Source organism: Centruroides vittatus, unplaced genomic scaffold, assembly GCF_030686945.1.
Source record: "Centruroides vittatus isolate TY-2023 unplaced genomic scaffold, ASM3068694v2 scaffold_464, whole genome shotgun sequence".
Lineage (NCBI taxonomy): Eukaryota > Metazoa > Arthropoda > Arachnida > Scorpiones > Buthidae > Centruroides > Centruroides vittatus.
Genome location: NW_027122710.1, coordinates 716,371 through 733,293, shown reverse-complemented (window position 1 = coordinate 733,293; position 16,923 = coordinate 716,371). Strand labels below are relative to the sequence as shown.

General features: G+C 22.9%; 1 protein-coding gene across 2 annotated transcripts in view; it reads right to left on the bottom strand.

The window, feature by feature from the left end:
* LOC136989317 (neural cell adhesion molecule 2-like) overlaps window positions 1-16,923 on the bottom strand; it is a 173,737-nt gene that overhangs the window by 45,079 nt on the left and 111,735 nt on the right. For both annotated transcript variants that reach the window (XM_067287438.1, XM_067287440.1), the window contains exons 2-4: window positions 16,470-16,808; window positions 16,169-16,279; window positions 15,856-16,059 (exon numbers count right to left, since the gene is read on the bottom strand). In XM_067287438.1, the coding sequence (XP_067143539.1) occupies window positions 15,856-16,059; window positions 16,169-16,279; window positions 16,470-16,808 (654 nt within the window). The remainder of the gene's footprint in view (window positions 1-15,855; window positions 16,060-16,168; window positions 16,280-16,469; window positions 16,809-16,923) is intronic.

Below are 16,923 nucleotides of genomic sequence, written 5' to 3'. Positions count from 1 at the left end.
ATTGTACTAGTAAGACGTGTGCTTAGGGCGTGGTACTTAATGGAATATTTAGGACACGAAACATTTACTGCATATCAAATAAAATAGTACTTTAGATAGAAATATATATATATATTTAAACGTTTACCGTTTATTAGCATTATTTCAAAAATTATATGATTAAAACTAACTTTATACATAAAATTTTTATTGTAAATTAAGCAATTCAATCATCGTTATGTGTACTTTTTATACACATAATTCTGCAATAAAATTGTAAATAACGTTCATATTTCTACAAAAAATTATTTAAAAACTAAGAAACTTACGTAAAAATATAATGTTAATTATAATTTAATAATAAAAATTTAATTTTTTAAAGTAAATTTATATACATATAAGATTTATGCATGATTTAATTACATTTTGCTGTATAAACGATAATAAAATTTTAATAATTCATTAAAAAGTAATTAAAATTAATATTTTTGAATAATATTCGATATTTTTTATTATAAAAATAATGTAAAATGCTTAAAAATAATTATAATTAAGTAGGTTGACACATGAATAAAATGGATAAACACATTATAAAGCAGATGATAATATATAATTAATAATAATCTTACTCAAAAAGTAATAAAATTTATAAATATATGAATACTTTATTCATCTAAAATAATAATTTAAAATTATTAAAAATTTAGTCGAAAAATTTCACTATTTTATGATCTAAAGAATATTATAAGATGCGATGGAATGATGAGATATTGAAAAAATAATTTAAAAATAGAATATGAGAGTTTGAGTTGATTTATAAAAACAGAGTTTATGATTTTTTTACTGAATAAGTAAATAACATATATTTATTTTTATTAAATTTGCTGATTTTATGAAACAGAGTTTTATATAGCAAAAAAAAAACTTTACTTATGTTAGAAAAATCTAATATATGAAATATATTCAATTACGTGTATAATAAACGATAAATAAATTTATAAAAAATTTATTTTAGTTGATTTCTAAGTTATTAAATGAGATAAAATGATGTTTATAGTAACATTGATATACGCTTCAGAATAAAAATTGTATAAAAGTTGCTCTGCACAAATATGCAAACCTTGAAAAACGACCACTAACGAGAACATAGCCTCCTAAAAACGGCTATTTTTTCTGTTTTGTAAGCACTTTTGTTCGAAAAAATCGTCTCTGACGTTTCCAAATGTACTTAATAAATAAATAAATAATAAAAGTTCCTGAAAAATAACCACAGTTTAGAAGCGGCCGTTATTGAGAGGTGGAGTTTGACTTTGCAAACAAATCTTACTTTAGAGGGATTTCAGGAAAAATTCCCTTTATAAAAATTCTCAAGATATAATATTTAATCAAGATATATATTAAATATTAACTTAAGTTAATGAGAACTTCAACAGAATAGTTGTTATATGAATAAAAGATAAATATGCACGAGTCTCTATCTAAAAAAAACTCCTCTTCTAGATTGAAGTTATATTTTTTTTATAAATTAAATCATCGTAAGAATTGTTATAAATGCATTTTGAATTCATTACAACAAGTATTCATTAAAAAATGGAGAAAAAAATTTGAAATGATATCCATTACTTCATCAAAGCTTCGTTAAGAGAAAAATTCGATTTTTTAGAAGTATTTTTTTTAATATAAGAATATTTTATCGTTGGTTTGTTTGCTAGGTTAATCAATTTAAGTAATACACATGCATTGCATGTATAAATACTTAAGCACATAAGCAATGTATGCAATATATAAGCGTATATTAATGCTTAAATTTTATAAATTTAATTATATTTTAAAAGTAATAAATTTATGTAAATTTTATTATTGTAAAATTAAATTATAAATATATTTAAATGATTATAGTTCATTTTTTTGTTGGATTCATTGGAGGAGAGCTTTACAACTAGACAAAATGTGTTAAGATCTTTATATATTTTATAACTTAATTTTTTTTCTCTGAATAAAAAACTTCTTTGATTTAAAAATTAACATAAATTTTCATTCATAATATACTTTTGAATACATTTTATGAGCGATTTAAAATCTAATTCAGTCTAATCTTCTTATTTATCCTGCTGATCCCTTTTATCCTATTGAACGTTTGAACTTAAAGGATCTTAATTTATTTTAAAACATTTAATACAGTATAATATACGTAACAAATCACTTAATTCGTCGCTTGTTTAGTATATTATGAATAATTATACATTCATAGGATTTTCATTGGAATATGGCATATGTGGTATATTGGAACATTGCAAAAAATAATAAAAATTTAAGTATAATTTTATTAAATATAATGTTAAAAAGTTAAATACAAATCGTTAATATTGTCCAAACTTTACTTCAGGAAATCTTAAATGATGATGCTCATTTGAACACTGAGATCTTGAAAACTGTCTTATCGTTTCAGTAATCATCCTGGATTCTACACTCTATCTGTATTATTTTCTTACTTTGTGTAAAGCTTAATTAGTCTTGTTCGTTTCTCCTTCATCACAAATCGTATTAAGTTGGATTTTCTTGAATTCTGATCTCTCTGTAAATCTTTGAAGAGGTGAGATTCGAAAAATAAAAGATATCTGGCTTGTGTTTAATCTCCAATATCAAGTAAAAACATCAATATACCTTAAGAAAAAATGGCAGTTCGACTGACTTTTTCAACCGTTAAATAATTCATGGGAAAATCTGAACTCTACCTTTTCAAACGATCTTAAACTCTAATCTTAGAGGGATTTGTGGCTGTTTCACACTCTCAGATAAGACTTAACCTAGCTTAAGAAGTATAATCGAAACTTGTTTTATGCAATTGTTCAATAAGGCATTGCTCTATCATACTCAATTACACATTAATAGTGCTAATGTTGTTCGTTTAGATTTACTCAAAAATATATTAAACGATATTAAGTCACTTTAATTGGATTTATAACTCATCAATCAAACCGAAAGAGATATTTAATTTATTTAAACTATATTTAAAATTGTTATAAATATAAGTAATTACTTATATTAGGAGCAAAATTAGAGAATCAGTAATTTGTAGATTGTTAAATATTACTTTATAATTTTTCTAACAATCATCAACAAGTTTAAGTAGAAAATAATTGTTATTTTCCAAAATATATTTAATATAAAGTTATAAACATAATTTTAAGAGCTACAGATAATGAAGCTACAGATGATAACATTGTTAAAATCAGCTGGAGTTCAATGGAATTTTTTAAATTCTTAACTTGTTAAAGCCTCTAGTGTATTTCTCAAATTCTCCAAAAATTAAGGACATTTATAAGCAATTCTACTTTAATTCCACTCTATTATCTTTCAAAATTTCAAAGAGAAAGAATTTAATAAATAAATATTCTTCTTTAGCAACAGGTGAAAATTTACTTCGACTAAACTGGTCTGACCACTGATCTTTCGTAAATTTAACTGTTTAACTAATTTTAAAGTTAGACCAGTTTAATTTTCGAAAACAAGTCTCGCAAGATTACCAAATTTGATTACGCAAAGGAACAGTGCTGCTCTTCTAATTAATTCTTCCTCAGATAACATCGATAATATTTTTCAAACTAGCAATAACACAGTTTTAATTTGTAATATATTCTATTCATAAAACAATTAAATTATTGCTGTTCCTCATAATTCATTCTAAAGTGCTATTATTCGTGTATATGTAAAATTCTAATTATTTCAATTTACTCCTTGTGAACTTCTCTATGCAAATTAGTTAAGAAAATGACTTATATTAAGACTAAAAATTCTAAAATCTGCTTTACCATACGTATGTTACATTATTGGCAAATTTTATAAATTACATCTTATAATGAGATTGAATAAGAATTCTTAAATTGATTACAGAATCATTCCAAACTTCATAATTCTTATAATAGAATCGCAATAAATCTGAATTTGTTATAGCCCACCAGTAGTTGAATGAACAAAATTATTGAATGGTGATAAGTTGGTCGCACATTTGTGCCTTAGGCTAGCTACGTGAAAATTCCCATAAATAGGGGCCAATTTCCTACAGAAATACCCCTTGGCAGCTCGTCCATGTGTTGCTTTGCCTTATTTTATTCATCCTAAACTCATTAAACTCTCTCAAACTTGCAAAATTCTTATGGTAAAAGTTGGAATGGAGTTATGAGCTAGGGTAACATAACATTTGGCCGTAAGATGCCGCCTGCAGGACTTTCTACAAGAAATTGGCCGCTAAATAGGGGCCAGTTTCTGAACTCGCGACCAACTACTAGTGTTCAGTGGTTTTTATCCACTCGGTCAGTGGTGGGCCATAAAATATTGGAAGACTTCATTCAAACGTGCATGAAAAAATTATTTAATATCACTGTTAACGCTCGATCAAACAAGGTCCTAAACACAAAACTAATTACGTTATTCCTCAAGGCTAAATTCTGAAGCGGAATTTCTTTCATATTGTATTATTGTAATAATGAAATGCCAAATTTTTAAAGAATATAGCACTTTATTGTTTTAAAAGCATTACCATTTAAGTCAGTGATCGATTTTTCACATTTATTTGTTTATTTTATTGTAAATGTTTCTATAATTCCGTACAGAACTTATTATGATTCATCATTTATATATACACTGTGTACATATATTGTGTATAAAAACACACTTAAAGATTATAAAGTTATATATTCTTTGTTTTCTTTAGATTATAAGGATTTATATAACGGAACTTCAATAGAATTAGTGAATTGATTTTTTTATATTTTGTTCATTTAATCCTAAAGAAAAATATATAGGCTATATATTCTTCTAAAAAAAGAACATTTGTATTTTTTTTAAAGTTCGATTAATCATTTGAAGAAAATTTTGATCTTTTTGAACTAATCGAAACACTTTACAAATTAAAAAATAATCCTCTTTTCTGGTGTTGAATGGCATTCTGCCAAAATTCATTAAATAAATGTTGGAAGTTCTCCAGTTTTCTCTTCTAATCATGTTCAATGTTATATTTAGCATTATGTAGATTTTATAGAATGCTGCTTAATTTCTAATGGTTTGCAGCAATCGTTCGAAATTAAAGTAGCTACTTATAATGATTGTTTATTATGAATCGACTATCTAAATTGTGATCCATAATAAATAGGACCTCTGCGACCCACGAAACTATAAAGTAAATTTGTAGAATATTCACTTAATATGCTAGATAAGTCTCTTGTAAATTACAATATTCAATAACATTCCTAAGAGAAGATAAGATAAAAGCAAACATTCCAATATTAAATTATTTATTTTAAGTAACTTTTACACGAAAGGAAATAAAATTTTTATATTTTTGCAGAACTTTGAGGATATATTAATTAAAAATGTTTTTCTGTAATTCAAATTTCTAACAGTAGAACGTAAATTGCTTCTTTATTTTATTATTATTTTTTTTTCACAGAAACTAGCAGACCCAATAACAATTTCACAATATAGAAATGATGTTTCTAAATCTCTGAGTTTTTCCTTTTACTCTCATAAAAAAAAATAGCTTTAACGTTTGTAATGATGTAGTTTTACAACAAGTACATTGTTGTCAATGATACGAATACCACAAATAAAAAGAATGTTGATGATATTTTTATATAAAATAAATTTGATAAATTAATACAACTCTTAAAGCTCCTGAAGGATAAGCTATTTCCTATCTATTATCAAATAAAAAAAAATGAATTTTGCTAAGTAAACATCATTACGAAATGCACTGAACAAAAATACTAGAAGTAAAAGCCCGCATTATTACCAATATACGATAGTTATTAAACATATTCCTACTAATAAAAACATAAGTCTAATAGAAGAAAACAGAATTTTTTACGTATAACCAAATAAAAATATTCTAAATATAAGAAATAAATAAGCAACAAGTTTATTGCATTTTTTTTTAAATTTATGTTGATTGAAAAGCATTAATATGCTTTTCAATCAACATAAATTCAACTTAAATAATATTGACATAAGCAAAAATCAAGTTTTTAAAATTTTATTTTTCATTATTCAATCAGTGCAAATATTTTCAGAATCTGCAAGAAATTTTGATTATTTTTAATAAAGTTTTAGTAGTTTTATGTTTAAAAATATAATTAAACTTATCTCAGATGCCTTGTTTATATAAAGATTTTTTGGTTTACCATTTCAAAATGATTGCCATAACTCAATTTATTATTATAGCTTCTAACTTACATTCTTCACACATTTAAATGAACTATAGGAATGCTATTTATGTTTCAAATTCTTAATTTAATTACTTTATTCAGATTATTTTGATATTCATTAACTATGAGAGATCCGACCAGTAACAAAATTGATATAAACAAGCTCCTTTTCTATAGCTACTTTTACAAATTTAATGCATAAATAAAAGAAAATTATAAATTCTCTTTGATGAATTAGTCCATTTAGAATTTATTTAATGATAGTTCTCCAAAGTATTGAATCATGGACTCTCGAAGGAATCGCATTCTACTTTATTACATTTGTCTTGTATCAGGACTTGCCAAGTGGATTTAGTTTCTTTTTATTTATAACTTTCCGCAGTTTACAAGTAAAGTCTAGTAACCGAAATAAAATTTAAAGTCGTATAACTGAAAAAAATGTTTAAAAAAGAAAAGATTTTCGAGAAGATCAGCCGCTTTCTTGGGGTTTTTCGTTATGTAATTGAATGTTTTATACAACATAATTTAACGTACAAAAAATAAATTCAATAAGATTTTTGGTTATACTTATTAATTTATTATATATTAAATTGTATAAAATAATAATAACGAAGATATGAGTAATGAATTTTCAATACATTCTTAAAATATGTACGAATTTTTAACACTGAAATATGCAAAATTAAGTGTTATTTTCTACAAATATTATTCGGTATGTCTCTCCGAATATGCAATTTTTATCTTAGCTAACACACTAAATATTACAATTATATATTAATCATTTATTAATTTTGAAGAAAATATTGATTTTCTATAGTCTTTCCAAGAATAAGAATGGAGCCGATGTTCTACATACGCAAAGGAAAATAGTTTCGTGTTCTTCACTAAGTAGAACATTATATATATAGAACATATATTAGGAAATTAGCAAATGCATTTAAATTATTATAATGTATTTGAAATTTCCGACATTTTTGCAAGAAATCTGAGATGATAAAACAACGAAATACGTCACGCGACATAATATGATGAGATGTTGAAATTTCCAATTACTTAGCTACAACGGCTGGGTGATACACATTTAGAGATCCAACACATCGGCTCCATTCTTATTTTTGAAGTTTGTTTTTCAAATAGAAAATTAGAAATAATGAAGAACGTTCAAATTTATCTTAAACTAAAATTATTTAATTGTATAAGTTCTGAAATATCAATCTTTAATGCAAACTTTCTTATAATATAAAAGTTTCTAAGATTACTAGTTCCTACAATCTAATTAACAAGATTTTCTTTTCATAAACTTCCTGAATAAAGGATAAAAATATCCTATTTATGATTGTTTGTAAATTATATAAAAGGATGTTTTAAGCATAGCAATGTGATTCAAAACGTTCTTATTATGAAATAATTATTTATTGTAAACATTTTACTTCTATTATTTTTTAAATGGAAATGAAATTATAAAAGGTGAATGTAATATAAATAAAATTTTCGTAAAATATCATTAATATTTGTTAAATTAATTTTTAAATGGAATAAATATTTGCTTTTGTAATTCATGGCAACGCAACATTTGGACAATATGCCTAGGGGGATGCCTTCCGGGAGATCTTTATAAGGGTAACTGGTCCCTATTCAGGCGTTACGGACATGGAGGAAGCCCGGAAACACCATGCGACCAGCCCATCCTGGTGAGGCGCGAACCCACGACTGAACTCCCAGTGTTGAGGGAACAAGAACCGTTTGGCCACTGGTGGGCCCTTAAATAGAATATTAAAAAAAAAAAAAAAAAATTAAGATTACAACTGAAATATATTTGAGCTCTATTTTTGTCATAAAATTATAATTTTAAAATTAGAACAATATTATTTTACCAATTTAACTTTATAAATAAATTTTAACATCTGAGCATTTCAAAATTTACGAAATAATTTTTTTTTTTACATTTCTGCTTTCATACAACATGAAATCTTTGAACTTTGCTGTGAAAAATCTTCCTTTACAATTTCCTACTACAGCATTTATTTATTTGGAAATAAATTTAATCTATAGAACTGTAAAGTTCAACAAGATCTCTTCCTGTATCACATATATCAGATACAACATAACCCTTCAATAAAGATAACGTTTCACTTTGAATCTTTTATAAATTGATAACATATAGACTACTTTTACTTTTATATAATTAATTAAATTATTTCTAAAAGAATATATTTTTATAAGTTTTATAAATAATTTAATAAGTTTTTCAAGTAAATTGTATTAAACTTACTTAATAAATATTATATAACAAAAAATATTTTCCAGAAGAATACATTCAATAAATTCTTATTAATTTTACCTATAATTAAATAATTTTAACCAACTTTATATAATAAATAATTTATTTAAAGTGTATATTTTATAAGTTATCTATATAAAAATTATAGTAGAAGAGAATTAAGTAAAAACTGCTACTTACACCAATAGAACATTAAGCTTAATAAATAATTATTGAAAGAAATATATCTCGCATAAATATTTTACATGAATTAATTATTAATGCTTTATGATCTCAAGCATTATTCTTATTTTTTTATATGAAAAATAAATATTTACAATAGTTTAATTATTAAATTATTATTTATATAAAATAAATAATTAGATAATAATATCCATTGAAATCACTAATGTGCAAATTACTAAGTTGTTAAATTCATCTTTATTTTTCTTAAAGGATTTAAATTATCCGCTTAAAACTATTAAAATTTAGAACATTTCTTTTTATTCTTTCCTAATTAGTCAATAATTATTAAAATACAATTTTATTAATTTATTTATTATTTAGTTTTATGAGTCTAAGCATTATTTAATGAGAAAAATCACAACTTTTAATCACTCTTTTTTATTTAGAAATTCTGACTAAAATTTTTATTTAGTTTTAAAAAGATAAAAACTTTTAAAAAATTATATTTTTAAATAACTTTATTTAAAGAATTAAAAAATTATAGAAAGTATATTTTTAATCATGATGCTTATATTTTATTATGAAAATTCATTATTTACATTTTAGCAGATTTATATGTCATCTATCTAACTACGTTCTCGATAAACTTTTAAATTGAAATCACGTGGCTTCCGGTCCAGACCGGAAGTTCGTATATAGTTAGCCAGACCTCTGGTCCCTAAGCTTTCCATATCTAGTCTCAATTTTTATCTATATAACTCCGTTCTCTAGATTAACGAAAGACAGTCAAACATACAGTCACACAGACGGACGACAATAAGAATGTATAGGTCTGAAATTTGAAAATTGCAGCTCTATTAAATTCATAACGTTCTCTTCATCAAAATCGATTCTTTGATCACAACAAAAATGATAAAAATATAGTGATTTTTATCATTCAATATAAGATCGTTTTCTGCATGTTACAATATATTAAAAAAGGATAATTTAAAAAATAATAAAAATCCAATTAATAAAATTTTTTATTATTATTATAATTTAGAAATTTAGTTGACTGTATGAGGCATGTTCTTATACAAATAGTTAATTGTCATTAAGAGAGTTTGACTTTTATTCTTGCTAGAAGCCGGATTTATATAATTAAAAAAAAATAATAATAATAAAGAAACTTACATTCGAGAATGTTTACTCTTACTCTCATGCAGTATTTAATTAAAATTCATTGTCATGAAAGACTAAAATTTATGAGAAAAAAGTATACATTGACTTCAAAAAATAAAACTTATACATATATAAAGTAAGTTTAACCTTTAAATTACCTTTTTTGAAAGAAAATAAATCATAAAAAATAATAATGTATGAAAAATTATTATTATTATTTAATCTAATAATTGTAAAATAATTCCTTCAAGTAAATATATAAAATATATTAAAATATTTGAGTCAGAATTTCAAAAAGATATGCAAATAATAAATAGGATATTATTTGAGTTTATTAATATAATTTAGTATAGTAATGATTTTATTTATATTTATTAATATAAAAAAAATATTTTAAAAAATACAATGAAATTTTTAAAAAATTAGTGAATTTTCTGGATTCAAATTTCTTAGTTTCTCTAGAAAATAAATTATTTTACAGCTTCAAAACTTATTGTCAATATATTATACTTGAAAGTAATGTATTGATATAAATGATTTGAAATTTTACAAATTTATAAAATTTTTAATTATAAAAGTAAATAATAATTTTTATAAAATAATCTTTAAATACAGATTAAAATAGAAATTTAATATCTTATTCATTAATTTAATATCTCAATTTCCAAAAACTTAATTAATGAAGAATTGAAATTTCTTATTATTTTAATTGTTTAAATTTTAATTAAATTATTTTAAATATTTAAGAATTTAATTTAAATTTAAAAATCTCAATATAAAACTATTATTATTGTTATTTATGGAAAGATAATCTTACAACAAAAGTAATTATTTTAAATAAAAAAAATTATATTATGAATTATTTATTAAATTAATTAAATATAGAAAGGTAATAATAAAACTTTTTATTTATATTAATTTAGTTAACATTAAATAAATGTTACGATAAGTTTTATGCATTCTAAAAAACATTAAGATTTAAATTCAATTATTTTAAATAATAAAAATATTTATAATTAGTTAAAAATAATAAGAAAAAAATCATTTAAAATGAAGAATGTTTGCAAATAAATATTTTAAATTTATAAATAAATTAGTTAAATTAATCTAGCTTTGGTTATTTGAATTTTTACGTAATTTGTAAAATAAATATGACAGTATTTATATGTTAAAATTTTTAAATTTTGAATGTAATTTTGATTATAACGTTTTTTCAAGGAACTATTCAATGTGCTTTATTAATTTTTTAATTTATAATTCTAAAAACGTAATTTTAATGTTAAAACTATTTATGCTATACATTAAATATTGTGTAAAACATTAAATACTTAATGTTAAAACTCCATAACTAAGTTTTTAAAAAAGTTAATTTTAAGGTTTTAATCGTTATAATAATTGTAATAAACAATCAAAGGGATTAAAGGAGCATCTTATTATCATGCTTAACCTAGCATACAAACTCTACACCCCAATCACTTTGCATTCTCATTAAAAATAAAATATCAAATTACAAAATAAAATTTAATTAAACTTTTAACTAATTAAATTTAAATATATTAATTAACTATTAAAATAAATTTAAAGCGCAAGAAAAATAATTTTATTCGTTAAAAAAGCAACCAACACAACCAATTATGTTTCTATCCTGAATAAATAATGAAAATTATGTGAAATTTTTACACAGATTTAGTATAAAATTAAAGAAATTTAAGTATATAATTAATTTAACGATTTTAATCATTGAAGGACAATGTTTAAAGTTAATAGAAGAGAAGAAAAGTAAAGTTTATTTATCTGATAGCTGATTTCATCAAAGTCCAATTGGTGCTTTTCTCTTCAATTTAGTCACAGCTTGGTGAAAAACACAAACTAGCTTAGAGAACTGTATCAACTTCACTGACTTGATGTCTAGTGTGTCGTTTGACTCCATATCCTACCATTAGAGCTACACGACTTTCTACTAGTTCCAAAACTTTCAATCACTTCGTTCCGCGCTTCATTAGTACTTGTCTAAACTTACAACCGAATCGATTCACTTTTGCACTTTATAAAATACTTTACTTAACCTCAGAATATTCATCATCGCTTAATTATTGTTATTTAAATTATATTATTATCATTATTTATATTTTTAAATGAAATTAATACGTTTAACTCGTGCAAAACTCTAGCTCAGCAAGGAAAAGTATGGCATTTTGCACGAATTTTGCTTAAATATTTTTGGAAAAAATTCAAGATATTTTAAAAAATGTTTTTAATTTAATGTATTTAACAAGAATTTTTTAAAATTTTAATAATATAATAAAACGTATAAAAGATGCTGTAGAGTAATAAAATAAAGTAGATTAATTTTATTAATCTACTTTACTTTATTTTAAATTATTTTATAAGTGAAAAATTAAATATATTAAATCAACTTTTATTACAATTTAATTATCACTAATTACGTTTTAAAACTAAAAATAATACATTTAAATCGAGAAAAAATATCATACTTTAACATACAAAATATAACTTATTTGCTTAAATTAATTATTAATTTTTATTATTATAATAATAACAAAACATATAAAAAATGATTTTAAAATTCAATATATAATTTAAAAAATTAAGTTAATTGATTCAAAAAATATTTTACAAGTGATAAAATTAAATATATTACATCAACATTTATTAGTTTTAGAATATATAAAAATATAAATAATTTAATAAAAGGTTAATGAGAAGGAAGGGAAAAAATAGGATAAATATCCTTTCTTATCATTACAATACTGAGGAAGAAGGAAAAAATAATTTAAAAAATCTGGTAATTGGCTGCAAATTCAAGATTAATATAATGATGATTATGGCCCTAGAGTAAATCTAAAAAAAAAATTATTTATTTTTAAATCTGATTATTTCGATAATTAGTGCCTGTATTTATTTACTTATTTAACTAAAAGTAATGAAAATGAACCGATACTTTATTTAAAATATTTATTTTAAATATAAATAATTATTTTTTTCTAAACAAATTTTTTGTCTTTTTTTGTAATTTTTGCTTTTAGAAAGCTCTCCGATATAAACAAAAAAAAATCTAATTATATGTTTTGGAATTTATAGTATAAAATTTTTAAATGAAAAATCAATTTTATTGTATATTTTTTATTAAAAAAAATTTAATCGTGTTTTTGGATTTATATTTTTCTAATTTTTGTTTAAAAAATGTTTTGGAAAAAATCGATTTTATTGTGGTTTATATTTTTTGAAATCTTTAATTTTCTTAAAATAAATTATTTTTTTAAAAATATAAACAATTAAAATTTTGCTAAACATTAAAAGTATATTTAATCGTGCTTTTTTAGAATTTATATGGAGTAATCTTCGTTTAAAAATTTATATAAAAAGTTAATTTTATTAAATATAAAACATAGTTAATTGTTTTTTGAGTGGAAATTTATATTATAAAATTTTTACTTTAAAATTTATATAAAAAATTAATTTTATTTTTGGGAATTTTTATTTTGTAATTATTCTTTAAATAATTTTTACGGTAAAAATCATTTTTATTGAATATTGAAAGAATATTTAATTCTTTACAAAATAGTTATTTTTTATTTATTTCAATTTTACTTTTTATAAATGAAAACAAAGGGGGAAAAATAAATTAAAATGCGGTATATCTTAATGGAATCATAATGAAACGGAAAATTTCATTTTAAAATAAATTTTACATTCCGTTTGTTTTTTAAATAAAAAAAAAACAAAAGAAATAAGATAATTGATATTTATTAAAATATTTTTTAATGCAAATGAAAATCATGTTATGAAATTTTATCATAAAAATTAGAAAATTATATGTTCTTTTTTAATTAAAAAAAATTAACTTGTGGTGAATTTTTGTCTCCCTTGTATTAAAAAACTTGTTTCTCTTAATTTTAAAAAACATCATTTTAAATTGTATTTTTAATATTTAATTGATTTTTTTTGGAAAATCAGTTACAAGTAGATTTAAACAAAGGAAGTAAATAAATGTAAACAATGTCAATTATTTATTTAAAAAAATTTAAATTTTAAAAATTGCTTTTTTTAAAAAAAATACATTTTTTAAAAGTAAAATTTCAGTATGAAAAATTATAAAATTGTGGAAAAATACCACAATTTTTTTTAAAAAATGTTTTAAATTATATAAAATTATTTTGTTTTTTTAAAAATAAAATATCATGTTTAAATCACTCGAATTAATTTTAAAAGTGCTTTTTTTAAAATAATAATAATTGTTTCAGTTAGTTTCAAAAAACTCGATATTTTGTAAAGCTAGTTGTAATTTGTTAAAAACAAACCACAATCGAACCTCCAATAACGACCACCTCCTAACAACGACCTCCTCTATACAATTATTTTGTATTCGTGATTTTTGTACAAAGAGAACAATTTAAACAACGGCCACCTGTCTACAACGGTCATTTTTCTTTTATTTTTCAGGTAGTTGCCGTCGTTGAAAGGGTTTTTTTTAAATATTTTCTATTAATCTAAAAAAATGTATTTTCTTTACAAGTTTTCATTTAATTTCTTAAAGTTTAGTTTTTTTATACATTTAAGTTAATTTACAAAATACTCTTTTAAGTTTAAAAAAAATCTGTTTATAGTTGATTTTTTCTTGTATTTTTTTTAATTTAAAAAAGTGATTTTTAAAAAATTACAACGGTTTTGCTACAAAAATAAATTCTTTCTAGGAAACGTTTCAGCAAATTTAAAACACGCTATCATCTGATCTTCAGTTCTACATTTCTGTGAGTTTTTAGAAAAAAAAGGAAGAAGATAAAATTGCTAATTCTTGATTAGAGAAAATTAAATAAACGTTAATTTTAAATGATTCAATTCAAATGATTACGTAGACTTTACTAAACGAATTAATGAATATCAGGTCATAGTTCTCAAGAGTGATCGATCATAAGTCTAACCTCTTCCACTCTACGACCAGATGGACTACATTTTCTCTTAATTATATCTTACTTGTTAGAATTGACGAACCAAGAAACTCTAGGATTACAGAATAAACTCTAATTATCGAAAAATAATGATAGATTTTTAAAACTAAATTTACAAAAAATTACTATTTACATTGAGAATTCAACACCAATATTCTTAACGATAAAACAATAATCAGGTGCTATCACGTATATCAAAATAAATATTTTAAAATAAAATTTTAAAAAATATATAATATAAATTCTCTTTTTAAAAATGCCATTTTATTAGCTATAATTGAAGATTTTTTCTACAAGTTAATAATTTATGAGTAATTTTTTAGCTGTAGATTATACTGCACAATATGAATTTATTAGAATTTATACTGAAAAAAATTTAAAATATATAATATAAACTTAAAAAATTAAATTATTTTTTAATAAACTATTGTAAGGTTTTATAAGGTCTATTTTTAATTATTATTATTGCAGCCCAATTATTATTTGATAATAATTGGACTGTAATTTGAAAAATATAGACGTATAAATTCCCCCAGTTGTCTGTCCCTTCTTAATTTCGAGAACGGTGCTAGAAAGATGAAAGAGCAGACCAGATCTGAAAATTTAAGGGGAAGTAGACCCTGATTAACTGTATACGTCCTTCTAATCTAGACCAACAGTCACGTGATTTCAATGCAAATATTTTCTCCACAACAGAGTTATATACATGACCGGCATGACTGTTGTTATTAGGAAAAGTATAATGTACAGGGGCAAGACACTGCTAATTTGAGATTTTAAATGAAATAAATTAAAAATATGATTAAAAATTGCAGCCTGGCGTTGTGGCGATGGCACAATAATTTTCGCTGATTTTTACTTCAAATTTTAAAGAAAATAATGGATTTTTATGCTGATTTTTTCCGAGTTCCGCATTATTATATACGAGACGTGTCGAATAAATTAATAATTTATTTAAAAAATTATTAAAAGTGAAATAAAAAATATACTTAAATACTGTAATATTAAATTATTAATAGAGAGGATGAAAATTTATTAAGATCTCTAAACATAAAATTTATTGCACTCGAAATAAATTTCAATGTGTAATACTTACAGTTCATATCAATAGTGATGGAAGACGTAATGGGAAGAGATATATTATTATTCTGGGCATGGCAAGTGATGACAGTCATTAAGTCATTCCGTCGTAAAGTGTTAATTTCGAGTTCGTTTCTTATCACTCCATGAGGGGTGACTTTAAACGTGTCATCTAACAAAACCGTATCTTTCCACCAAGTGACAGCGGGTAATGGTTTACCTAAAGTACATAAACCAAAAGTAGTTTATATAATATATATTACGTAAAATATGCCATAAACACTTCAAAAAATGTAAAATATATATATGTATATATTTAATAAATTCACCTCCTTCGACTTCACAAATAAGTGTAAGTGTGTCACCAATATTGTGCGGCCCGCTTACTTGATGAAGAATTTCACCATTTTTATCCATGATAATTGGTTTTTTAGGTGGTACTAAGTGGTAAAAATGATAAATTACTTATTTAAACAGATTTAAACTGTTTTTTAAAGCATTTAATGTATAAAGTTAAGATTTGATGTGGGTGGGAGGAGAAGAATTGGTTAAAGTATATTGCGCGAAAGCTTAATTAAATTGTAAAGCAATTTAAATTGTATACCAATTTTTCAGTATAAAAAGTATTACCAACTACTTCGAGAATAACCACTGAATTTCTCGATCTGGCCTTTTTAAAATCCACTCTACAGCGATACTCTCCTTCGTCAACAGAAGAAAGGTTGTCAAGTTGTAAGATTGCTGGGTTGTTGGTTATTATTAGATAAGATCTCCTACCCACTTCTTCACTAGCAGCGTGTCGTGCTTGACTTAAACTTCCACGTCGAGCATCTAAACTATAGAATGGAGTTGTCATTTCGTCTTTATACCAAAGTACTAGAGCAACTGCATCATCTAGTGAAGGTGGTGTGATGTCACAAGGCAAAAGGACTTGGCTACCTTCCAAACCAACTACAGTCTCCGTAACTTCTGGAATATCACAAAACAAAACACCATGTGAGGTTACATATATATATATATATATATATTATATGATTTACAATATGCTATAATCTTCAAAGTTATGTAAGTAATGTCAAAATTC